Genomic DNA, 25793 nt, shown 5'->3' on the forward strand with positions numbered 1-25793 from the left:
GGGGCGCCCTGCAGGGGGGAGCACCCGAGGTGCGGGACGGCCTGGGCGGGGCACTCTGCGGGGTGGGAGCACCCGAGGTGCCCGGCGGCCCGTGGTGGGGGGGCGCTCTGTGGGGGGAGGGAATCCGAAGATCTGGGTGTGGGGGCGACCGCGGGCTCCGGGGTGGTGGTGGGGAAGTGCTCTCTCTCACCACCCCCCACCCCCGCACACATTGTGATACAATTCCGGAAACTAGCTGCGAGTGAGGAGCTTCAAAATGATTTCCTAAGTGGAAATTGGTGAGAAGTAGTCCTGCCGTAGTGTGTGAGGCGGGATTCGAACCCGGGGCGGTGGAGGCCCGGGGCTCCCGCCCGGGTGGGGCCGGTTCTTTCCTCGCGGGGTGCAGGTCCTGCTCCCCGGCAGCTTGGGCCGCGGTGGCGGGGTGGGGGGGGCGGTTTGTCTGCCCTGTGGGGCGGCCGCCCACCCCTGATTCTCTCTCCCTCCCTCGCTTACTGTCTCCAGGATTCAGAAGGAGCTGGCGGACATCACTTTAGACCCTCCACCCAACTGCAGGTAAGCTCCCTTTACATTTTTTTTTTCTTTTTTTCTGTTTAAACTTTTAGGTTTTTTCTTCTTGTCATTATAAGCTTTTGCTTCTGTTCTTTGGTTAATGCTTGTTTGGGTGCTGACATCAAGTTAACAGCTGAAATTGAATAACCTGAGTATAACGTTTTGATGAGCGTCTGACCATGCAGTCTCATGTCGAAGAGAAGTGGTGGATTTATTTGGAGTGGACCCTTGTACGTATGTGTAAAGTGAATTCAAAGATGTATGATCGCCTGGTCAGGGATCTTTGATAGGTCGTTAAGGATGATGTAAAACCTTTTAGATGCTTAGGTACATTTTAGTTTAGAAAATTGCTTTGCTGTCTTAATCTGTTATTCATGCTTTCTACTAAGCTGATAGAGCATAGAGTTAAATCAAGCACTGGATCCTCAAACTTCTATAAATTTTGTTGGACTTTGGGCAGACCAATTCAGGACATAATTTGTGGCTTTAATAAAAAGGTTTTGCCTTAAATTATTGTATAGATTTAAACTCTTCCATGGGGATATTTTTCCTCGAAATTGCTTTACTCAGACTGTATACATAATGTGTGTTTCAGTTGCAAAACAATTTGATACCAGCTTTTGAAGGATTTGGTGATGACTTGATTTTATTTAAAATAGCCATTTGGTTACTGTTGAGTCAAGGTGGAAGACTTGATGATTTTACTAAATCAACAGTGAAGTGAAGAGGGACTTACATTACAACAGAGCCATTGGAGAGAAATTAATTGTTCATTCTGTTATTCTCATAGTTTAAAAATTAAGCATAACAGTTAATCTAATTCTCAGTTCTCAGGATTGTTATTGGAATGGGATATGAGATTTCGGAAGTGTCCTAAACTTGTAGAGGTAGAGGAAGAATTTGTTACCTACAAGAAAATATTCAGTGGCTTTACACAGAATTTAAAGGGAGCCTGTGGAAATATTCAGGGATTGAAAAGCGAAATGAAATATTTTGCTATGAACACTGAACTTTCTAAACTATGGTTAATGGAGTAAATGGAAGCTTTAATACTGTCATTTTGGTAACATGTTCTTAACGTTGGTCAGGTGTGGGATGTTCTTTAGTAAAATTTTGTCCCTGTTTTGTAAGGAAAGTAAGTCATTTTGAGTTTGAAATGCTCTTAAACTATAGTTTGTAACCAGTTAATCATTCTGGAGGATTTCTCTCATGGCTGTTAAGAATCTTTTCAGACTGTTGTTCCTGAACAGTGGAGAAATGGGTCAGGCTTAGGGCTGGGATGGTTTCGTTTTTCATTTTAGTGGCATCGTTGTTCAGATGGAGGCCTGGAGCTTCCCTTGGTTGGTTGTGTTGAATCCATGGGCTTTCCTTGTGGTAGATCTGCGCTGTGTACTTATTGCCCCTGTCTGGTATGACGTCTCTTCCATGTGTCTCTTGTGAGTTCAGACAGCTTTAGCTGGTCAAGTTATCAAGTTTTTAAAGCATGGTTTCAAAACTTATAACATGTATCAAGGCAAAAATGGCTTTCTTGTAAGTGCAATGAAATTTAAAATTGTAAACAATTTGAAGATTTTCATGGAATTAATCACTTTTTAAAAAATCGGATAAGTACACTTATTTCATACCATTTTAGCTGAGTTCACATGTGAGAGATTTGTGCTGCTGAACATGTAGAACTTCTTATCCTTGGAAAACTCTCCTAATTACGCCTTCAAGGTGAAACCTCTGAACATCACCTGTGGGTCAGGCAAAGCACCAAACTGGATGGATATTGGGTGGAGGGTAGGGGGGGAGGGAGACAAACTTCGACATACTTAAAACATTTTGAAAAAATATCTCTGATTTCAGAGAGAACACCAGGCATTTTTATTTTGCGAGAGAAACGTGTGTTATGTAGACTTCTAAAAGTAAAAACTGCTTTATTTTCTGAAGACATTCTTCAGTAGGGCTGCTTAAGTAATATGAACTGCAATTTCTACTTTTGGTTGGCTTACTGACAGAATGTTATTCAGTAACCCCGATATTCAGCTAAATTAGATGAGTTTGGTTTTATGTTTTGTGTTGGTACCTTATAGGATGGAATTATTTACTGTTTTAATGTACATTGTTTCAGATGGAAATGGATAATTTGCGGATACTTTTTGAAGTTAGCTTCCAATTAAAATGTGTGAATTAAGTGATCTATTGAATGTATGCATTTTTTTTATACTTAATGTTATTCCTCATGAAAGCTTGGTTCTTATGAAGTTGTAATTTCAGCAATTGTAAATTATATTTTGAATGAGTGAAATAGCTTTCAATTAACATGTTTTATACACTAAGCTTTTGTAGAACTGCCTTTGTTCAGTCAGTATTCAGTGTGTGGTTTCAAATTTAAACACATTATTAAAATACAGCAGTGGACACATAGGAACCTCTCAATAAACCATTGATTGTTGCAAATCAATGGGAGAGTGCCTTCTCCTGAAGGTGTACTGGATGTGTTCAGTAATTTTAACACTTGGCAAAAATATTTGAATTCGAAGTTACTGAACTTCAAAACTTGTGTGAAATGCAATTTCTAAAAAAGTTATAATGTATGAGTACATCAAGTTAAATCCTCAGTGTTTTATATTATGTCGAGTAAATTTTTTTAGAACAAAATGTGGAATATATTCAATGACGAGGTCAGAAGTATTTTAAGTGAATTTTAAAAGTTGCTGTATATTGCCAATTAAGTCACTTTCCTTGGTATCTCTGGACTGTTTGGTTATATTTATATGTACAGATGTAATAGTCTGTCAACTCATGTACCATGCTTTTGGTTGTTAGGCTTTTTTCCCTGCATTTTGGCTCTTAATCATTTAGGAAAAAATGCTGTCTTAATTACTGTAATGATTTCCTACAGCATTGGATTGTAAAATTATGCCTTTTAGATAGCTGATGAACTCTGGGCCACTACAGTCAGTTTTGTAGCTATTATTTATAGCCTGGGGCTCAAGCTTTGCTTAATTGACTAGTTATAGCTATGTAACTAACCTGTAGCCATAAATGTCTGTAGGCAGTATGTATGCACATAATAAATGACACATTTTGCCCAAGTCCTTTAAACTTCAGATTTCACTTAATAGATATATTGGAATTATGAGTAAATGCTCACTTAGTGCCTCGAAACCTAAAAATTAGGATTGGGAGGGGGTTCTATTTAGGACAAAGTGTCTTCAAGAAGTTATTAAACACTTCAAGCGTGGTGGAGAATAATAAAAGTAAGATTTCCTTTTATATGACTTTATTACATTTTGACCATTATTTTTCTGTTTCCTAAATATGTAAACTTAAGTCAATGCTTTTTATTTTGGGGGGAGAACTAGAATGTAATCAGATACAGTTGGTTTTAAAGTTTTACAGCTAAATCGCCCATTTTTGAAGATGATGTAAAGGCTCACATGAAGAGCATTAAAAAAAAATGTCAAGCAGTTAAGAAGCTTTTTCTCAACCTTCTTTTCCTCATTTACTAAAAGGGCTGAATACCTGGCTGGCCTATCTCATAGCATTGTAAAGTTCAAATGAGATTAGAGTTTTTTGATTGTGTTAGATGGTGACATTGTTGGAACTGCCCATTTAGCTCCTTTAATAGCTCATCTTTTTTCCTAACATTGCCTTTTATTGCTTGTATTTTAAATACAATTTTTGGCCATTACACAATTATGATGTAAGAATGTGTGTTTTTGAAAAGCTGAAATGCAGAAGTTGTGGAGTAAAAAGTGGAAGGATTCCTCTCATGACCTCTTCTGATCCTGACCCTTGCACAGAGATGCTCCAAGTTAGCACAGATCATTTCTGTGAATTTACATTGTCGTATTTTGTGGTTTTATAAAACCTCCTGGCATTGGTGGTAATAATCATGAGATGTCAGTTTAGAAATCCCAGGCTGCTAACCTTGGAAAGAAAAGAGATGATCCTTTTCTCACAACAGGAAAGGCTTATACATCTCGTCCAAGTTTAGCATGTTTTGTGTGCTTGTTTGGGTTTAAGAAGTGGGTTCAACAGAAGTCATCCTGTACAAAACCCTGTATCATCTTACCTGCTGAAAAATACCCTTCCTTTTATGTATCTTTCATTCATCTGCTAATGCCTTAAGGATATCAGTGTGACTTCCAACATTTGAATGATGTTTAGTATCATCATAATTGTTATTTGGAGAGTTAGTACTACAGTGTGCTTCCCTTGGTGTGCAAAAGGTAGTGTGGAAAAATAGTGAGAACTGGGAGACTGGAGTGTCAACAAATCAAAGTGGCACTCAAACCAGGGTTAGGTTCCTGAAATTAGAACATCACCTGGGGCCCGAGTGGGTAGGAAGGAAGGAAATCTGTCTGAAAGTGAATTGTTTCCTAAATGAGTAGGAACTCTTGTGGCTGTTGTGCTTTACCGAATGACCACGTGTGTGGATTGTAAAACTGTACTGCTGCTGTTTCTCATAAAGTGAAAAAGAATTACCGTAGGGGGACTTCCTTGGCGGTCCAGTTGTTCGGACTCTGCACTTCCACCGCAGGGGACTTGCGTTCCATCCCTGGTCGGGGAACTAACGTCCCGCATGCAGAGAGGCACGGCCAAAAAAAAAAAAAAATTACTGTATGACCCAGCATTCTACTCCTAGGTGTAGTCCCAAAAGGATTGAAAACAGGGACTCAAACAAATATTGAGTCAGTGTTCCTAGCTGCTCATAGTAGCCAAAAAGTGGAAACAACCAAGTCAATCAAGTGTCCGTCGACAGATGAGTGGATAAACAAAATATGGTCTATACACACGATGCAACATTATTCAGCCATTAAAAAGAATGACTTTTTTTTTTTTTTGGCCGCACAGCATGGCAGGCAGGATCTTGGTTCCCTGACCAGGGATTGGACCCACACCTCCTGCAGTGGAAGCACGGAGTCTTAACCACGGGACCACCAGGAGAAGTCCCATGGAATGAAGTTTTGATACATGTTGTACCATGAATGAACTTGAAAATACTACACTGGGGAAAATAAGCTAGACAAAAGGACAAATATTGTATGACTCCACTTACATGAAATACCTAGAATAGGCAAATTCATAGTGACAGAAAGATGAGTTTTCCAGAGGTGGGGGGGAGGGGAGAAGGGGTAGTTATTTCTTTTTAATTTCATTTATTTATTTATTTATTTTTGGCTGCGTTGGGTCTTCATTGCTGCGCGCAGGCTTCCCCCAGTTGCGGCGAACGGGGGCCGCTCCTCGTTGCGGCGCGCAGGCCTCCCATTGTGGTGGCCTCTCCCGCTGCAGAGCACAGGCTCCAGGCGCGCGGGCTTCATTCAGTAGTTGTGGCTTGCAGGCTCTAGAGCACAGGCTCAGCAGTTGCGGTGCACGGGCCCAGTTGCTCAGCAGCATGTGGGATCTTCTTCCCGGACCAGGGCTCGAACCCATGTCCCCCGCACTGGCAGGCGGATTCTTAACCACTGCGCCACCAGGGAAGCCCTGGTAGTTATTTCTTAATGGGGACAGAGTTTCTGTTTGGGGTGATGAAAATTTTGCAAACAGATAGTGGTGATTGTTGCACAACGTTGTCAGTGTAATTAATGGCACTGAATTTTACACTCTCAAATGGTTAAAAATGGCAGATTTTATATTATATATTTTACCACTCCAAAAAAGTAAAAAAAAAAAATAAGACTATACTGTTGTTAAAATGTTATCGGTATTTTGAGGGAAAATTGCTTATAGTTTAGGAGGCAACACTTCAGTTTTTTGGGATTCGTGTACAGGATGTTAGATTCCTGTCACAGACCGTGAGTGCCTATCACATGTGAAAAGTCACTGCCTTCAAGGAGTTCATTGTCTAGTAAGCATGGTGAGAAATGCCCGTACAGATTTTGGATCGTACTTGGAAACGTGAAAGTTACTTGGAAAGTATTAGTAAATGCATATAACATATTTTAAAGGTTCAGAGGAGTGACATTACTCGGACCCGGGTGCGGGGGTGTGTCTGGAGCAGGGGAGGAGACGAGAAGTGGGTGGGAAGAGTGAGGGACACCTGTGGGGGAGACAAGTGCAAGCAGAGGCATCGCGGAGGAAAGGCACGAGGGTGCTGCTGGGCGGCAGGGAATCAACCTGCGGCCAAGGACTGGGAAGAGCCGGGGAACCAACGGATAAAACGTGCGTCCTCGGTGTCACTGGGGGGCCTGCAATGCGTTTTACTGATACTGGAGAATAGCTGACACCCTTTTGAGCTGGCAGTGTAATCCTGTTAGAGCTGAGCGTCTGGACGGAGACAGAGCAAGGGCTGCGTGGAGCTTCTGCTGCAGTAGTGCAGGTGGGAGGCCAGGTGGGCGTGGGTTGGGGACAGGTGGTGGCCAGCAAAGTGGAGAGGGGGGAGAGGTGGGCAGCAGTAGGATCAGAGAACTTGGCCACTGATTTAGATGTGGAGGACTTGAAAGGAGTCAGGGGTCTTTGGGTGTCGGGGGAGATGGTGGCGCCGTCAGCAGACGTAGACGAGGTGTAATAATGTGCGTTGTTGCCCACGTGCAACGCTTAGCGTGTTGCTGCTCCTCAGTAGGCCCTCGGTAGACGTTTGCATTGCGAGTATACATTTGAGCTTGTTATTGATCCGTCATTGAACTCGCAGATCTACCTAGCCTACTTTTTTTTTTTTTCCCCCTTGGGATCAAGCCATTTTATTGAGGGGCTTCGGGGGAGGGTCGAGAAGCGGGGAGGACAATGAGATCCGACCTCCTTCTCCCAGCCGGGACCTTCACCACTTCACAGTCGCTGAAAAAAAGGAGCCTACTTTTAGATTAGACAAATTAAATAGATTATAAACTCCCTAAGAGGCACAAACCATGATTTCTGTCTTTGATTCTGATCCTACCTGTTTTTTCCCCCAACTTTTTAAATTTGAAAAATTCCAAACCACAGAAGAGTTGAAAGAATACTGTAGGGAACAGCAGCCTTCACCCTGATACATCAGCCGTTAACGTTTCGCCTTGTTTGCTTTGCCTCGGTCCCATCTCCATATATTTATTTTTGCGGAACCATTTGAAAGTGAGGTGCAGGCATCATGACGCTCGTGTGTTTAGGTTTCCATGCGTTGAGTCTGAGGTGGGCTGGCTGGGGGCTGAGGCTGGAACCGGCCTTGAGTGTCTACATTAGATTTGAAAGTGGGTGATAAAGTACATCCTGTCGCCCGGGGAAGAGGAGAATGGAGACTTGTGCTCTGAAGGATGCTGCAGACGAGGGATGGGAAAGCAGAGAGGACCTGGAGAAAAAAGACACAAAGTAGGAGGAGAGCTGCGAGCCCTAGGGGACGTCAAGGTTAAAGTTATGCTTTGTAGACTGAGAGGAAAAAAGTGAAAAGGCGAGAGAGGGAGATGCAGTGTTTTTTGAACACGATTGTAGAGAAGGTGGTAGAATATAGAATTGAGGCTGTAAGTGGGAGAGCGTGTATTTTGTAAGGCTGGTGGCCTAAACTTGATGATGGAGGGACACTTTCTAGAGGACTGGAAGCCTTCGTGGTCCTTGACTAACACTCCAGCTACTTGAAAAAAAACATGTGTCCCCAGTGTTCTTTGGTTTGTTCTTTCCCCGGAGACTTCAAGTTCCTTGAGAGCAGGGGTTATGTCTTTGCATCCCGACATTGTCCGAGAGAGTGGATAAACAACAATACATATTTGTTAAATTAAAGTACAAACACAAAAACCTAATTTGGGTCTGATGATTTAATGGAACGTCCTCATTACCCTCTTCAGAAAATAATGGCAAGAGCTGGGGAAATTGCTGTTGCATTTTACTGCTGTCCGTCGCTGGCAGTCTTTCCAAGTTGGCACCCAAGTGCTTTTGGCAATTTTCACCTTCCCGGAATCACAGAGGAGCTCTGGACTGCAGTGTGATACAAAAGATGGTGCTGTGGGCTAGATTGGGAAGATGTATACAGAAAATGCCAGTACCTGTGATTTGCATGCTTTGACTTTTTAGGATTATTGTTTGCCAACAAATGAGCATGGGTTTAGGGGTGCTAAGTAAATTGGGCTTCCCGGAGACGTTCCCCACATCCCAGAGCTGTTCCAGAGTGGGTTATGTCGGAGATGCTGGCACCGCCTGAGACATCTGACACATTCCCCATCATCAGTGGAGTGAGACAGGGCTTCATAATGGGCCCATTCTTATCCAGCCTCTCTTATGCAGTCATGCTCTAACGTGAAACAAAGGGCCTAGTAACTGGTGTCAGAATATGCTTCTAATCCTCTGGGAAACTTCCTACTCTAAAGGCTAAGAAGCTCATCAGAGCTTCTTGCTGGAGAACTGTAATCCAGGAACTGCTGTGTGCTAATGGCTCCTTTCTTGAAACATATATGCGAGTGACAGTGAATTGCTTGTAGTGTCCATGCCACACTACATAGATGACAGACTTGTGGAAGGCCAGAGTGATGTCTCACTCAGTCAGGAAAGTCCTACAAAGCAAACAGTTTTCATATGCCAGACATAACTGAAAGCTGTCACCGGGTTTTGCTACTTGAAGCAGCATACTCTTCCCTAATACTTGAATTAACAAAGTAGTCAAAAACTGACCTCTGTCTGCTTTCTGAAGAACCTGAACATGACAAAGTGAACCGGAACATGACCAGGCCAGAATAAAGAGACTGTGTTATCCAGCTCTTACATAGCATCAGCATTGCATTTGTTGCAGGTGTCACCTCTGGTTGTCTATAGTGACCTGTGTCAGTACTAAATTTTAGATAGTAATAGTCAATGAGAGGTCCCAGTAGGGTTGACCACCGTTGAAATGATGACCATTATGTGTAAGACCAGGAAATTGGGTGTTTGTATCTATTTAACTTGATAGATAGAAAATTGATGTGGGATGGATCCAAAATAAGTTCTATAGAAAAAGACATTGAAGCACATTTTCAAATAGCAATAGATGGAGCAACTTGGAATGACTTAAAGAAAAGTTTTAGAGAGGGTACAGCTCAGGGAGTCAGAATTATAATCAGGAAGCAGTGCTGTGGAAGAGTGACAGCAGTGTGAGTGAATGAGATCGGATTCATTTCAAATGCAGGCAGACCTCGTTTTATTGCGCTTCATGGATACCACGGCTTTTACAGATTGAAGATTGTGACAGCCCTGCGTTGTCAAGTGATGATCAGCATTTTTTAGCAATAGAGTATTGTTTAGGGTGTGTACGTGGCTTTTTTAGACGTGATACTGTTACACATTTAGACTACAGCGTAGTGTAAACGTAACATATACGCTCTGGGAAGCCAGATAGTGTGTGTGACTTGCTGTGTTGCGATATTTGCTTTATGGCAGTGGTCTGGATCTGAACCTGCAGTATCTCCAAGGTGTGTCTTCTGTGTGCTAGGCTCTGTGGGTGACTACACAGACCTGGCCTCTGGCTTGTGCAGCTTGAGTTTTAGTAGGCAGTGCAGACATTAACCAAGTTAGAGGATTAGTAAGTACAGTTTGTATTGACTGGTAGGAGAGAAATTAACAGTGCGGTGGTAGAGAAAAATTGCGGAGGGGGTTACTTAGAGAAGGCTTAGGAAGACTTTTAGGCAAAGACCTGAAAGATGAGAAGAAAGGAGATATCCTTGTGAAAATCAGAACACATCCTTGGGAAGAACATCCCAGAGGGAAGCACACACACAGGCTGTGGGCTGCGGGAATCACATGATGCGGGGTCTTGTAAACCATTGCATTCTAAGAACAGTGGAAAGCCATTCAAGGTTTGGAAGCAAGGAAGTGACATTATTTCAGTAACGATTTAAAAGTCTTTCCCCACCCTCCTTGCTCTGTGGGAAATAGCTGGGAGGAAGACACGAGTTGGAGAAAAGGTGACCGGAAAGGAAGGTGGGCTTTATTCCAGGCAGCTGGTGACCGTGGTTGGGTCTAGGGCAGTGGCAGTGAGGGCGGCTTAGAGCCCTGGGCCTGCTGATGGCTTGCGTTTGGCAGGGGAGGGAGGGCTGAGAGTGGCTCCAGGTTTCTGTGGTTTTAGAAACTAGGTAGATGATGGTGACGTTTTACTGGAAGTGTGTGTGTGTGTGTGTGTGTGTGTGTGTGTGTGTGTCTGTGTGTGTTGGGATGAAGCAGGAAAGGAAAATGAGGTTTTTTTGGATGTGTTAGGTTTGAGATAGATTCCAGTGACACATCCAAATGAAGGTGTCAAGTAGACGTTAGCTGTAAGTAATTGGAGTTCAGAGGAATATCGTGAACTCAAGACACATTAAAACTTGAGGTAGGTATACACTTGGGGGATGTCAGTATATAGAGGCTCTTGAAGGTTTGGGGAACACCTCTAGCTCACCTGGAGAGGAAAGGTATAGTGAGAAGAGGGCTCAGGATAAAGACTTGGACATCTTTAGTTAGAGGTTGTAGAATCTGAAGGAGAGAGAAACCAGCAAAGGAGGCTGAGAGAAAGGAAAATCAAGAGAACATGGGGTCAGAAAGCAGCGAGTGGGAAGGGTTTTGAGGTAGAGTGATGATCAACTCTGAAGTAATCCTGCTTGAGGTGGAAGAACATGAAGACCAGCAAGTACCCATTGGATTTTATGACTTCACATTGGTTGGTGACCTTCACAAGACAGATCCAACAATAGAGGGGCTGATTTTTGAGAAGGAAAAGATGTTTGTGTTACTGTTCCCAACTAGAAGATTTCATTGTGTTTATCAGGGAAGTGATTCAGTATTACCAGATTTTTTACACTAGTGTAGAATTTCTTAACATTGTGTATATTATTTCTCTTTGAGGTGGGGGTCTGTCATTTTCAGTGAATTCTCAAAGGATTGGAGGGAGGGTTCCTTTTCTCTTCCTCCACCAGAAAAAGTTCTGCTTTACTGGATTCAAGGCCTTTGTGATCTTTATGGCTAACATTGTGGTATGGATACCATATGTAAATAGTGCAGGATTCATGTATTATATCTTGATGAATCCCTTTTGCTGGACCTAATTTGAAAATACTAGGCAGTGGATAAATTGGAAAATCAGTAAGTTGCTGCTGCCGTCCTTAAGCTTTTTTACATGCTTTGATTTGCATCAATATTTTGTGCTCTTCACACTTGTGAATGCACTAGAATGAGTGGGTATACGTGTTTACTTTTTTAAAAAATTAATTATGTATTTAGTTTTGGCTGCATTGGGTCTTTGTTGCTGCACGTGGGCTTTCTCTAGCTGCGGCGAGCGGGGGCTGCTCTTCCTTGTGGTGCGTGGGCTTCTCATTGCGGTGGCTTCTCTTGCTGTGGAGCACGGGCTGTAGGCACATGGGCTTCAGTAGTGGTGGTACGTGGGCTCAGCAGTTGTGGCTCACAGGCTCTAGAGCGCAGGCTCAGTAGTTGTGGCGCACGGGCTTAGTTGCTCTGCGGCACGTGGGATCTTCCCAGACCAGGGCTTGAACCCTTGTCCCCTGCATTGGCAGGTGGATTCTTAACTACTGCACCACCAGGGAAGCCCTACGTGTTTACTTTTAACACAGCATAAGTTATTTATCATAGTATTTTTTCATCCTTCTCAGATTGACTGTTATGTTAATGTTTTGGTACATTAACCAAAATTGGATAATTCCAGGTACATTGAATGTACCTGGAACTCTTAAAGCATCATGTAAGCATCAGTCATCTACCTGTCACGTTTTATTAATTTGTTTCAGATTTTCCCAGGCACTCTGGGTCCTGTGTAACTTGATAATTGATATCCCCTTTTCAGAGATTGGTTCTCAAGGCACGTAATTGTAAATTACACACAGTCAGCCAGGGGACGGACGTCAAGACACCTAGAGTTATTGCCGCATGTGGTTAATAGTTTCATATGAGAGAATGTCCCACAGTGCAAATGTTTATCTTAGTTCTTCCCATCAGAGCAGTGTGTTTAAATAGCAGCTGTGTAGAACAATCCCGACGCCAGATTCCCGTTCAGGTTTGGGGGTGAGGTTTGGGGAAGCGCTGCACAAGCACCCTGAGTGACCTGCTTGCTGTCTTTTTAGTCACATCACAGAAGTTGTCGAAACACTACATTTTAGTGTCACAAATACGTTACACTTCATTGACATTAGCTGTGTTCAGAGGTGGGTCCTTTGGGTTATGAATGATACCTTTCACATCTTAAGACAATTAGGGGTTATTTTCTAGTATGCCCTTATAGCAAATAAGTATTTGGAGGAGAAATTATTCATGATCTCTCCTATTCAAATAACTGACAAATTTATGAGTTAAAATTGACGACACAGAGAAATCCATTTTTATTTGTATGACGTGAAGCTTCAGACTTCAGTCCTGTTGCTGGGTCCACCTGGTGAGATGCGGGCAGCCAGTAAATGGTGTCATTTGGGTGAGTCGGTGACTCAGGCTGTCTGGAGAAGTGAGAGCAGAGGTCTGGGAGTGTTGACCGTAGAATTTAGAAATTTTCAGGATTGGGAGACATTCTGCTAGTTCAGAGTATTCGTTGGAATCGCTAGTTCAGAGTATTCGTTGGAATCACAAAAACATTAGGTACTGCCAGAGAAAAGCAAATGGTACCTTGTGGAGCTGCAAGTGTTTTGGCTACATGGCGCTTTGCTCCCCAAATAACTTAAATTTCTCCTACCACCACTCATAACCCTTCCTCCTTTATGGGAATACAGCTCAGTTTTTTAAGGAAATTTATTGGAATTGGTTTTGTAAAATTTTATTTCTTAGCAGACTTTTCTAGAACACATTTATCCTAAAGAAAAAGAGATTGTTGAAATTGGTGTACATCAAAGACTCTGAAAGAAAACATTTGTTTTATAACAAGCACCCAGGAGGATTTTTTATATAAACATGAAATATAACTTTCCTCTAACCTAAGTAAATAGTTCAGTAAATGTATGTTAAGTATTTATAGTAATGTGTGAGCAGAGACTGGGAGTAGAGATAGCAATGCCTTCTGTTACTTAATAGTATATGATACTGCTTTGGCCTTGGTCCTTTTTCTGAATAACTTTAGGAAAGTCTTCAATGCATAGCTTTATTGTTCAGATTGGCAGCCCCCCCAGAAAGTGCTGCTTCTTTGTAGCTCAGAATACTGAGATGTTTCCACATCCAAAATGTATTTATTACATAGTAGACATTGTCAAGTGATATGGACCAGTCCTAAAATAAATCACATGTTAAGGACGCAATTCTTGTTAGAACCAAAATTTGAAATTGGTTTTCATTCTGTCCGGCCACACTGCTGGATTCTGTGTAGATGTAAGGATTTCTTCTACTGTATTTTACTGTAACTATTTGCATTTAGATATAGTGGGAGGAAATTCTGTACTGTAGTACTTGCAAGTTAAAACACATGACTATGAAAAAAAAACTAAAAAGCGATTAAGGTCTTGGAGCCCAAATTAATTGTTATGATGGAAATTTTGTAGCTTGGAGGATTGGATGCTCCCTCTCTCTGTTTCTGTGTCCTGCTTTACTATGAGATGAGTGAATTTTCATCCACAGATGACTGGTGCTGTGTTTGTCTTTTTCTTTTTCCAGGGCCATTCTTGAAACCTTTCTACATTTAGAGGTTTGTTACAGTCCAACTCTCATTGCTTTCCAAAGGTTTATTAAACTTCCCAACCTGGTAGTAAGGCCTTCCAGTTCTGAAGCTTCTCTGAGATCTGACAAGCCCCTAGAGAAGTGTGAGGTTTGCTGATGGTAACATTTACTCCTTGTCCTTTGACCTGGAAGTGCAGGAGAAGAAATGCTGTCTTGTTGTTGAAAGGGCTAAGTCAAATCTCCGATACTAATGACATCGCTGCAGGCTTAATTTACGATTCCCTTTCTGGTTGCAGGCTTTGTCGGTTCCCTCTGGCATCTCTTTCCCCTCATACCCCGCTGTGCTGCCTCCTCTCCCTGTCCCTTCAGAACAAAACAGTTAGCCAGTTGGGTGAAGTTTTCTCGGTCTATTCTGAACATACTCACTCGAGCCAGAAAACAGATAGTTTGTGACACTTGACTTTTTGAGGAAGAGATATGATTGTGTGTATCCAGACTATATATGTGAATTGCTATTGGCCTAAACTTTGAAAGTATGATTCATTCCCCAACAGGTATTTACCAGGCCCAGTAGATTAGTAATTATGTTCCTTGAATGAGTTTTTAAAGTAATGTAACATACTGAAAGCACATGATTCGCATCATGAGAGTTGTCTGTAATAATAACAGATTTTTGTTTGTTCCAGTTCAGTCTTATTACTAGTTTTGCAAGTACATGAGGCGTGGCTTGGTTATCAGTGACTCAGCTGGGGTGGGCAAGGCGTCTCCTGCCTGCCCCACCTGTGTTCCCTGCCTGCCTGTCTTCCTGTGACCCAGGCTGAGCAGTACAGATCATTGAGAACACTGCCAGTACCTGGTCTGTGTCTGTCCTGGCGTGTCCCATCGTATGGCCCTCTGACTTAGGACACGGCTGCCATCAGCTGCTCCTCAGCGTATTCAGGCGCTCACCCTAACATTCAGTGGGCATTTCCTGTCCTGCCGGGCACACAAGACAGAGCAGGGGAAAAGCTCTCGTGGAGGTAACATTCAGATGGAGGGAGGGACAGTTTTAAAAATGTACAAAACAGTTCTCATGACAAGAAAAAAACTTTTTTCTGTTTCCTTAATGTTGTGTCTGTATGAGATGGTGGATGTTCACTCAACTTGTGTGATGGTTATTTCATGATGTGTGTAAGTCAAATCATTATGCTGTACACCTTAAACTTATACAGTGCTGTATGCCAATTATGTATCAAAGAAACTGGAAGGAAAAATGTACAAAAAAGTAATTTCAGCTAACAATACTAAGAAATTCAAACAGAGTAATGACATAGTGAGTGACAGGGCAGGTGGGAGCCTTGGTGATGCCACTGGGGGGAGATGGCCCCGAGTGATGACAAGGACCCAGCCATGAGAATGGCATTTTTAGGCCCAAAGACAACAAATAGAAGACTGGACGTTATGAGTGAGGGTGAAGAGTAGTAAGAGATGAGGTAGGTGGGGGTCCAATCTTACTGATTTCGGTAGAAGGCCATTGAAAGTTTTAAGTAGAGGAGTGCTCTACCACCGTGCTTGGCCTGTACTCAGACAAAATTTCCAACTCATAAAAAGAGAGCTTACCGGAGATACTCTTTGTAAATATCCTTGGTTTTTGTTTTTTCTGTTTGTTTGGGTTTTTTTGGCCTTATGAACAGATTCACTGACATTTCTTTACATAGCAGTTCTATTTTCATCTGGATGTAATACATCTATCATACCTATTACATCTAGATGCCTTATATCTATTACATTTAGAAATTTTATAAAAATTAAAGACATGCTCCCACAATTTGTGTCTGAACCTGTGAGGGGCAGTATAACTGTGCTCAGCTTGCTTGTCCTGACATATTGGTTGGGTGAACGTGTGAATACTTTGTAATGCCTCCGAGCCGACAAAAACAGCTCCTTAGTTATCTCTGTCGCCTGCTTGCCTGGCTTCCAGCTGAAGTGCAGATGGCCTGGGTCTGCTGATGTGGAAGCCATCAGGAGTTTGACTTCTACCTCTGCAGAGCAGGAACAGCAAACGAGAGCTTGGGGAAGCAGTGTGGGACCCTCGGTGGTTGGGGGGCAGCTTGCTGGATCTCTCCCCAGTCCCCGCTTGGTTGCCTTTGATATTTAAAAGATTGATCTCTGCAGCATGAAGCTCCACATCTGTGTGATAGGACTACGTAGCATGCTTTCCAGTTTCCTTGATTCGGTAGATCCTTTTGTGGAGTAATAGTTTTGCCATACTTTTTAGTTATGATAGCTGAAAATTTGGACTAAAAGGGGACCTGTAGGCCAAAGACAGGTAATAAGATTAGTGATATAATCATTCTTAGGTGTGTATTTGAAACTTCAGTTCCTGAAACTCTTGTTTTGATTTGTTTTTTATGCTATAGAAATGACCTGTAAAATGAAATGTAATTCCAGCATATCCTAATAAATGAGGTTGGGAGTTGCACTGATAAGAAATTACATCAGTTCTTACGGAAGGGTACGTTTTCTTACTGAAGGAGTAGTTCTCATGATTTTTTTCAACTGAGCTAATTAGAAACAGCTAAGAAAGAGGCCTCTAGGAAATTTTTGTTTCACTTATTTACCATTATAGAAAACATTACACGTATCATTCAAAATTTATACATGTCATTCAAAATGCTTAAGGGGACAAAATTTCAGGGCAGATATAACATGGGTATTCACTCAAAAGGAAACTAAACCAATAATACTAAATAATCAAAATAAAAATGCTTAAGGGGACAAAATTTCAGGGCAGATATAACATGGGTATTCACTCAAGGAAACTAAACCAATAATACGAAATAATCAAAATACACAAAAACTGAAGTAATTTATGTTTGACTTTGAAACGAATTTTGATAATTGCACTGTAAGATGATATGAATGTGTCCAATATTCTGGGTATTCACTTTATGCACAATAATGAAGGAATAGTGGGAAGCCTGATGTATGATATTCTGGACAACTCTTTAGACTTACTGTACAAATCTTAGTTTAGCTTCTTTCTGCTTCATATTCTATGCTGTGCAGACTTTAAAAGTAGAATAAAACTTAAATGGTGATTATAGCAGCTAACACTTATGTCATTATGATAGTTACTCCCCTTTTACAGATGAGGAAGGAGGGGCTTAAAGTGGTTACCCAGCTTGCCCAAGGTCACTTAACTGGGGGAGCTGTGTTTAGGCCCCAGCCCTTCAAAGCCTGCATGCCTAACCGTCCTTCTCATACAGTAGCCCCGAATTGAACCTTACCTCACGATATCGCTTGTTCAGTTTTTACTCCACAGAACTGTGTTTAGATGAAAACACGGCTTATTCCACAACTTAGCCACTGACATTGTGGCATCAGGCTGGCCATTTACCCCTCTATATGTTCTCCAGTGTAGGTTTCATCATCATGGCATTCCTCTTTTAAAAATCGAAGGACTCCAACTGCCCTTAGAATTAAGTACCCCAATTCTTTATGTGATGTAGAAATCCTTTACAGCCTGATTCCAGTCCACTTGATCCTCATCTTGTTATTTCTTCACCCTCAGCACCCCCCCACCCCACCCCCGCCGCCCATAACTTAACTATATTCAGCCTACCCGCCGCCCATAACTTAACTATAACTTAACTATATTCAGCCTACTCCCTGGAGCGTTCTCTCTCCCAATTTCTATCCTTATTATTTTTCAAAGCACAGACGGAGGGGCTTCACCCCACACAGCTCTCTCATCTGTCCTCCATGGCACTTTATACTTAACCTCTTTAGCATTTATCACACTCAGTTACCATTATTTGTGTTTTCTTTAAAATGCGACTGTTTTTATTTCTTGAGCCTAACACCAGGAGATGTCTAAGAAGTTTGAATGATTACTGAAACAAATTATTTGATTAGCAGTAGTTGTATACATGTTTCTTTAGATGTTAACATCAGTCACTAAGATAGTCATAGCACAGGGAGATCACCTCTGTGCTTTGTGACCACCGAGAGGGGTGGGATAGGGAGGGTGGGAGGGAGGGGGACGCAAGAGGGAAGAGATATGGGAACATATGTATATGTATAACTGATTCACTTTGTTGTAAGGGAGAAACTAACACACTATTGTAAAACAGTTATACTCCGAAAAAGATGTTAAAAAAAAAAAAAAAAGAATGTGACCTATTAGTTAAGGTATTAGAATGTCCAAATCTAGTTTTACCTAAAATCTCTATTTGTTCTAGGTAAATAATACTTTTCGAACATCTATAATTTGAATAATATTTACATCCATCTAAACTTAAAGCAGAGCCCAATATATGTACCACCCTTTTACACACATCAATATTATAGATACAGTAGATTCAAATTAATTTCACGTGTAGTTTTGAAAACGTGCTGGGAATTGTTTGAGATACAAAGACGACTAAAATTTGGTCTCTACATACATAGGATTCCAGAGATTGGGGGACACAGAAACTTCTGCAAAGAACTGCAGAATGAGACAAATGGTAATAGAAGCCCAATGTACAACGGAAGAATGGAAATGGAAATTGAATTTAGTATGCATACTCATTAAAAAAATGAGCCCCCAAAGTTCGTTACTTTTAATTTTTATTAAACATATTTCTTGCATTAAAGTGAAAAAAAAAAGAAATTATAGTCAAGTTGAAGTGATGAAAGCAGTCAGTTTTAATCTTTCATTGGTAGAAACAAAACAAAGTTATTTCTGCTACTTCATGTAAATGTAATGTTTGTCCTTAAGATTTTAAACATAGGTGTAATTTTAAAGAAAATATGCACTATACCTAGTGATTTAAAATTTAGATCAAAATGAGAAGATGGGATCATGCTTTGGATATTTACCAGTGTTAGGTGAAGCACCTGCTGGTAAAGGCATTGAAGTTGCTGCATTACAGATAAGTGTAAAGTTACTTTTGCAATAAAATATTAGAGTAACGGCCACCATCAGAAAAAAAGATTTGAAAAGTTTTATTTGACTAAAATGATAAGCTGAGCATTTATTTATGTGTCTCTGTGTGTATAGCACTGAATTAGATTGTGTGCCGATAGATGCTCTCAACATAAAACGACATGAAACAGGTAGTGAACAAGACACTGTATATTAAGGTTTGTTAGTGACCTAAGATATAACTGTTTGATTTTTTTCTAACCATAGTTGCCTTTCATCTAAACCTTCTGTGCGGTGATCACAGTGATTCCCAGCTGAGCCCCTATCCCAGCACACCTGCGGGAGAGGGACTAGCCCGCCTCTAAGGGCCTTGCTTTCAGTGCTGAGTGGAGGGGAAGGGAGAGGAGCAGTTTGCTGGGGGCTGGGAGGTAAAAGCCCTGCAGCGGTTCTGAGGAGCCTTGGAGAGGGAGGGTGGTGGCCGGAGAGGGAGGGTGGTGGCCTGAGAGGCAGCTCTTTCCTCTTCTCTTCTCTTCCTCTTCCTCTTCTCTTCTCTTCCCGGGGGTGAGCCAGGGAAAGGCAGTATGAACTGGAGGGTTTACAGACTGAGGGAGTCGAAGGGAAAGGTGGTCCTTGGGAGGCTCTGAAGTGAGAAGGGAAAGGGGTCTAAAGAGAGGTGACCTATTTCTCTCGAGGTCAGAAATGGGGTCTCGCTTGTTTTTCCCCACAGGCTACATTTACATCCCCACATTGCTATTTTGTACAAATAAGATACATCTGAAAGAGAAGCAGAAAAAAGCAAAGGAGAAACCGTGGATTGATTGGCTCTGCTGGACCTGGGTTCCTGGGAAGAGGAGCCCCAGAGTTTGCCATTATTTCAGAATTTCTAGAGAAGCCCCAGCACTGTAAGATTGTGGACATGCTACACGCTTCCTGTCTCCCCTCTCCTTTTTACTACCTCGATGGCTACACACCTGGAATTTTGGCTCTAGAATAATTTTAAAAACATTTTTGCCAAGAAAATATCTTTGGAAAAAATCATGTATGTATGATTTTTTTTTTTAAACTACTTCCTGGCCCTTCAGAACCCTTTGTTTTTTCCCCTTTGCCTTTCTTCCTCTCTCTCTCCCTCTCTCCCTCCCTCCCTCCTTCCTTCCTTCCTTTCTTTCTCTCTTTCCTCCCCCTCCCGTATGTCTTTCTGAGGTATAACTGACATACGACATTATATTAGCTTCATGGGACTTCCCTGGTGGTCCAGTGGTTAAGACTCCAAGCTCCCAATGCAGGGGGCACAGGTTTGATCCCTGGTCGGGGAACTAAGATCCTGCATGCCACACGGCCAAAAAATTTAAAAAAAACAAAAAAACGTTATATTAGCTTCAGGCATACAGCGTGATGATTGGATATTTGTATATGTTTTGAAATGATCACCACAATAAGTCCAGTTAACATTTGTCACCGTACATAGTTACGGAATTTTTTTCTTGTAATGAGAACTTTTGAGATACACTCTATTAGCAACTTTCAGTATGCAGTAGTGTTAACTGTAGTCGCCATGCTGTGTATTGCATCCCTATGACTTATTTATTTTATTATTGAAAGTTTGTGATTTCTGACCACCTTCACCCATCTCCCCCTATCCCCCAATCACCGATCTGTTCTTTGCAGCTATGAGCTTGGTTTTGGGGTTTTTGATTCCACACATAAGTGAGATCATATGGTATTTGTTTTTCTCTGTCTGACTTATTTCTCTCAGCATACTGCCCTCAGGGTCCATTCACATTATTGCAAATGGAAGATTTCATTCTTTTTTATGGCAGAGTAATATTCCACTTTGTGTTTTTTTTGTGTGTGTGTGTGTGTGTGTGTACATACGTATGTGTACATACACACACATCCCACATCTTTATTCATTCATCTGTCAGTGGGCACTTGGGTTGTCTCTGTATCTTGGCTGTTGTGAATAATGCTGCAGTGGATGTGGAGGGTAGATATCTTTTCAAACTGGTGTTTTCATTTTCTTTGGATAATACCCAGAAGTGGAATTCCCAGATCATATGATAGTTCTCTTTTTAGTTTTTGGAGGAACCACCATCCTCACCAGATGTTTTCATTCCCACCAGCAGTGCACAAGGTGGAACCCTTGATTTCTTTATTTTTTTAAACATTGAAGTATAGTTGATTCACGATATTGTATTAGTTTCAGGTATACAACATAATAATTCAATATTTTTATAAATTATACTTCATTTAAAGTTATTACAAAATAATGCTATGTTGCCTGTGCTGTCCAGTATATCCTGTTGCTTATCTGTTTTATACATAGTAGTTTGTATCTCTTAATTCCACACCCTAACTTGCTCTCCCCCATCCCCCCTCCCCTCTGGTAACCACTAGTTTGTTCTCTGTGTCTGCGAGTCTGTTCCTGTTTTGTTAACTCATTTGTTGTATTTTTCAGATTCCACATATAAGTGGTAATGTAGAATATTTGTCTTTCCCTGTCTGACTTACTTCGCTTAGTGTAATACCCTCTGGTCCATCCACGTTGTTGCAAATGGCAGAATTTCATTCTTTTTTTATGGCTGAGTCATATTCCACATATATATATATATATATACCATATTTTCTTTATTTTTTCATCTGTTGATGGACACTTCAGTTGCTTCCGTATCTTGGCTATTGTAAATACTGCTGCAGTGAACACTGGGGTGCATGTATATTTTTGAACTGGTGTTTTTGTTTTCTTTGGATGAATACCCAGGAGTGGAAATGCTGGATCACAGGGTAGTTCTATTTTTAGTTTTTTAAGGAACCTCCATACTGTTCTCCATAGTGGCTGCACCCATTTACATTCCCACCAACAGTGTAGGAAGGTTCCCTTTCCTCCACACCCTGTCCAGCATTTGTTATTTGTAGACTTTCTGGTGATGGCCATTCTGACAGATGTGAGGTGATATCTCATTGTGGTTTTGATTTGCATTTCTCTGATGATTAGTGATGTTGAGCATCTTTTCATGTGCCTATTGGCCATCTGTAGGTCTTTGGAAAGAGATATGTTCAGGTCTTCTGCCCATTTTTTAATGAGGTTTTTTTCAATATTGAACTGCACTGGCTGTTTATATATTAGAACCCTCTACTTCTTAAAGGCAGGTGCTTGATCTCTGGGCTGCGCTTGGGCCATGCTTAGTCCTCGTTCAGTGAACCCTTCGGGATGGTGTTCAAATTTATTCCAAACTCTTTACATTGAGTCTTCTAATATACCCTTGACAGGACCACGGATGGGTTTAGTGTCTCAGTTGTTACCTATCATAAATAGATTTAAGTTTCACAGATGTCGGTAGCCTAATTGCCCGATCCCCATTACATGCGAAAATAAAACTCACAAATAATGAAGAATCGTAAAGTTTATACCGGTTGGGGTGATTTTTTTGGCAAGCTGAAATCATCTGCTGAATCTGAAAGTATGCAAGAAGCCTTTAGGTTTAGAAGATGAGCGGAACAGAAGGGAGGGCCGTGGGGGGTTCTGGCTGGGTGGTGCCTGGGGCTGTGGGTCACCCAGTACTGCTTTTCTCTCTCCTGTATTGCTCTTCCCCACTCAGCAGTCGCGGAACCTGCCCCAGCCCCTGCGTGAGGGTGGCCCTGCCATCCCCCTCCGCGCCCCCCCCCCCCCATGCTGTAGGGAAGGAGTGGAGCTAGGCGAGGGGTCTTAGTTGGAGCATTAGCTCCACCATGGAGTTGTGCTAATCGAACAACAAAAGCAGTAACTCCTGTCAGGCAGTTACTATGGGGCAAGCTTTGTTTGCTTTGAGTGTAGAAACTCATTTAAAATTTAAACCATTCCTAGTGGTGGGTACTGTTAGGCCCATTTTACAGATGTTGAAATCAAGGCCCAGGCTCTGTGTACCTAGTGCGTTGGAGGGCCAGGAGAGGCGCCCAGGCAGTCTGGCTCAGGGGCCGTGTTCTCAGCCCCTCTACTTTGCGAGGGGAAGTCAGGGAGTCCGGTCTCATACCAGTTTTGTTATTGGTTAAGACTCTGTATGTTGCAGGTAACAAAGTCCAGTTTCAACTGGTTTAAATAAAAAGATTATTATAAGGACATGCAAGTGTGTGACTTTATCAGTCTGATAACTCAAGGCCTGAGCTGTTCTGGGTAACAAACAGCAGAAGCAGGGATTCTTCCGGCTTCTCATCTCTGCTGCTCTCTCTACACATGCTCCTTGTTCTTTCTCACCTGTCTGGAGGAACAGGACCACAAGCACTCAGAGAGAGAAGCTGACTTTTTTTTTTTTTTTGGCCAATTCTGAAACCTCTGGTGAGGGGCTGGTGAGTGCAGTTTGATTGATTTCTGGACCAACCAGCTAGTTTGGTAACTGGTCCAGATGACACCAGTGTTGATGGTTAATTTAACAAAATGGAAGAAACCTGTTCCCTTGGCTCTTCATAACTGGCCATTGAGGTTCCTCAGTACTGAACGCTCCATGCCAGCCCCGTAGCCGCGGAGCGCTTGGGAAATGGTAGCTGCCCAAGTGTTTACTGAATGAAGGAAGGAAGAAGTGAATGGTTGTCCTGAAAAAGGAACACTTCTAAAGACAGCATTCGGCTTTCGGATGGTTGCCTATGGCGTGGCATAGATGCAGATAGTCTGTTGGAAGACTTTCAGCAAAGAAGGGGCTGTTTTTCCCAGCTGTGAAGTGTAAAGGTGTCGTGAAGGTGTCTTTTAACTCCGTAGCACCACAGCTCCCATTTCTTTCCTTTTCCTCTGCTTTTTGCTCAGTCTCCGCGTGTTCATCTCTCAGCACTGCCTTAGTATACAGTGGAGATATTTGTTTTTCATTTTGTATTTCTTAAATAGAAGTTTTGTGCTGCCTGTTTCTAACCTAAAAAAAGAGTAGTGGGTGTGCCTCCCTTGAAAATGAACCATTTGATGGTGAGATACTAAAAAGTAAGAATGTAATAGACTATCCCAGCAAGGAGGATTTGTTTCCTAGACACCTTTGGAAGCAGCTACATTAGTTAATTTACATGTAATACGTAAATTAATTTAATGATGGTTTATTCTTTTCGACAATCATTTGTTTTCCCCATTTTGAGATTATTGGTAGTGATTCAGAAAGCCGCATGCCATGTGGTCTGAAAGCCGCCCTGGAGCAGTTGTTAAAGTATTAAAGGTCATGGGGTAGAAAAGGATGCTGGAAAGCAGTGGCAGTGTTAGCAAAACTGGAGGGAGGGTGAGCTTCTGCAGTTAACAGCAAATTTTGTTGCCGATGTAAAGAAAATTACAGGCGTGACTATGAAGAAAGAGGCTGACTCAAGATACCAAAAGCTTTATATCAGAAAATGTCAACTTCTGGTATTTATGACTTAACAGCTTAACTCTTGGTCCGTGTGCGGACATTTTTTGAAAGCTCTTTGGGCAAGGCCCACACTGCTTCATTGTTACATAGCCGTGCAGTTACCTCTGCTGTAATAAGAGCTTGGTTTTGAGTGTCACAAAATGTTCATTCAAGTCTTAACTCTGCTTCTTGGTAGCACTGTAACCTGGGGCAGATCACTTAACCCCTCACAACTTTATTTTCTCATCCGTAAATTGGAGATAATAACCCCTATCAAATTCTCCTTCAGAGGGCAAATCTTTGTTACCATTTAGGGTGGTTTTCCTAAAACATGTCAAGTTGTTTTACTTTGGCACTTAAGGTCCTTCCTCTCCCCTTCAGGAACCTGGAGCAGGTCTCCACCCCACAGCTCTTCTGAGGTCACTGCTGACGTCCCTTCCTCCAGTCTTCTGTTCCCTTTGAGATGAGGAACTGGATAATTTTTTTTTCTTACACTTTTATGTTTTACATGTTTTAACTTAAACTGTGTTTATTATGGGAGAGTGCACTTCGGGGACAGTTCTTCAAGTAGGACACTCTCTGGGTGCTGACTGCATGCAGCGCTCACAGCTTTTCGGTTGTGAGTCACTGTGCCTTTACCTAATATGTAAGCAGAAAGACAGGCCAGGGCTGGAACCTATTGCTTTTCTGACTTTGTAATGGATGAGGAGGACATGTTTCAGAAACTCAGTTTTAGTGGGTATTCCCCTTCCCTTCTTTTAAGTTAAGGAATTTCTTTTTAAAATTAAGTTTGTACTGAATTTTGTTTTAAGACTTGTGGTATTCCCTGGAATGCATACAAATCAGTGTGAGGAGTCACTACTCCAATTGATAATACTTAAATTTAGAAAAAGACACTGAGTTAATTACTTGCTCGAAGTAATTGCTTAAAGCAATCTAGCATTAAGTGTTGTAGCTTAGTGCAGTGGTTCTCAACTTCGTTGCTGTCTCAGTTACATGTAACATTTTAAAAAATATTCAGAGGCCAGAGCCCACCGCAGTGAAGCATCATCCATCTCCGGGGGGAGGCTCAGATGTCTGCATTAAGATAAAATGCACAAGCCAGGGGTAAGAAGGCATATAGTATGTATTTTGCATATAGTATACTTCTGGTCCTAATTTCTGTTTTTATAATGTAATCATAAGTTATTAAAGTAAAAAGGTAGTCATTCAATTTTAGAAACTTATTTCATTTTTCAGGCTTTTAGAAGGAAAACCTCAGGGCATAAAGATGTATAGCTTTATCAATTCCTAAATAATTGTTTCAAGAACCCTGGTTAATTGAGACTGCATTAAATTTCAGTGTGTGGTTCTATGCATAATCTACAGAAATAAACCTCAAAGTAAATGGTTTATTTCAACATTGTAATAGCTTTATACTTAAAGGCATTAGGAAAAAGATTGGCTGGCGGGGGCCGGGGTTCAGTACGTGTTCCTCTGAGTTTTGAGCTGTGTCTCATGACTTTTCAGCTGCTGCTTTTATGATCTAGTTGTAGCATAGACAA

The 25793-nt window shown here is 41.7% G+C and overlaps 1 protein-coding gene across 1 annotated transcript in view; it reads left to right on the forward strand.

The window, feature by feature from the left end:
* UBE2E1 (ubiquitin conjugating enzyme E2 E1) overlaps positions 1-25793 on the forward strand; it is a 77363-nt gene that overhangs the window by 4946 nt on the left and 46624 nt on the right. The window contains exon 3 of the mRNA XM_024115159.3: positions 502-552. Coding sequence (XP_023970927.1) covers positions 502-552 — 51 coding nt within the window. The remainder of the gene's footprint in view (positions 1-501; positions 553-25793) is intronic.

The sequence above is a fragment of the Physeter macrocephalus genome, chromosome 1, assembly GCF_002837175.3.
Source record: "Physeter macrocephalus isolate SW-GA chromosome 1, ASM283717v5, whole genome shotgun sequence".
NCBI classification, from domain to species: Eukaryota; Metazoa; Chordata; class Mammalia; order Artiodactyla; family Physeteridae; genus Physeter; species Physeter macrocephalus.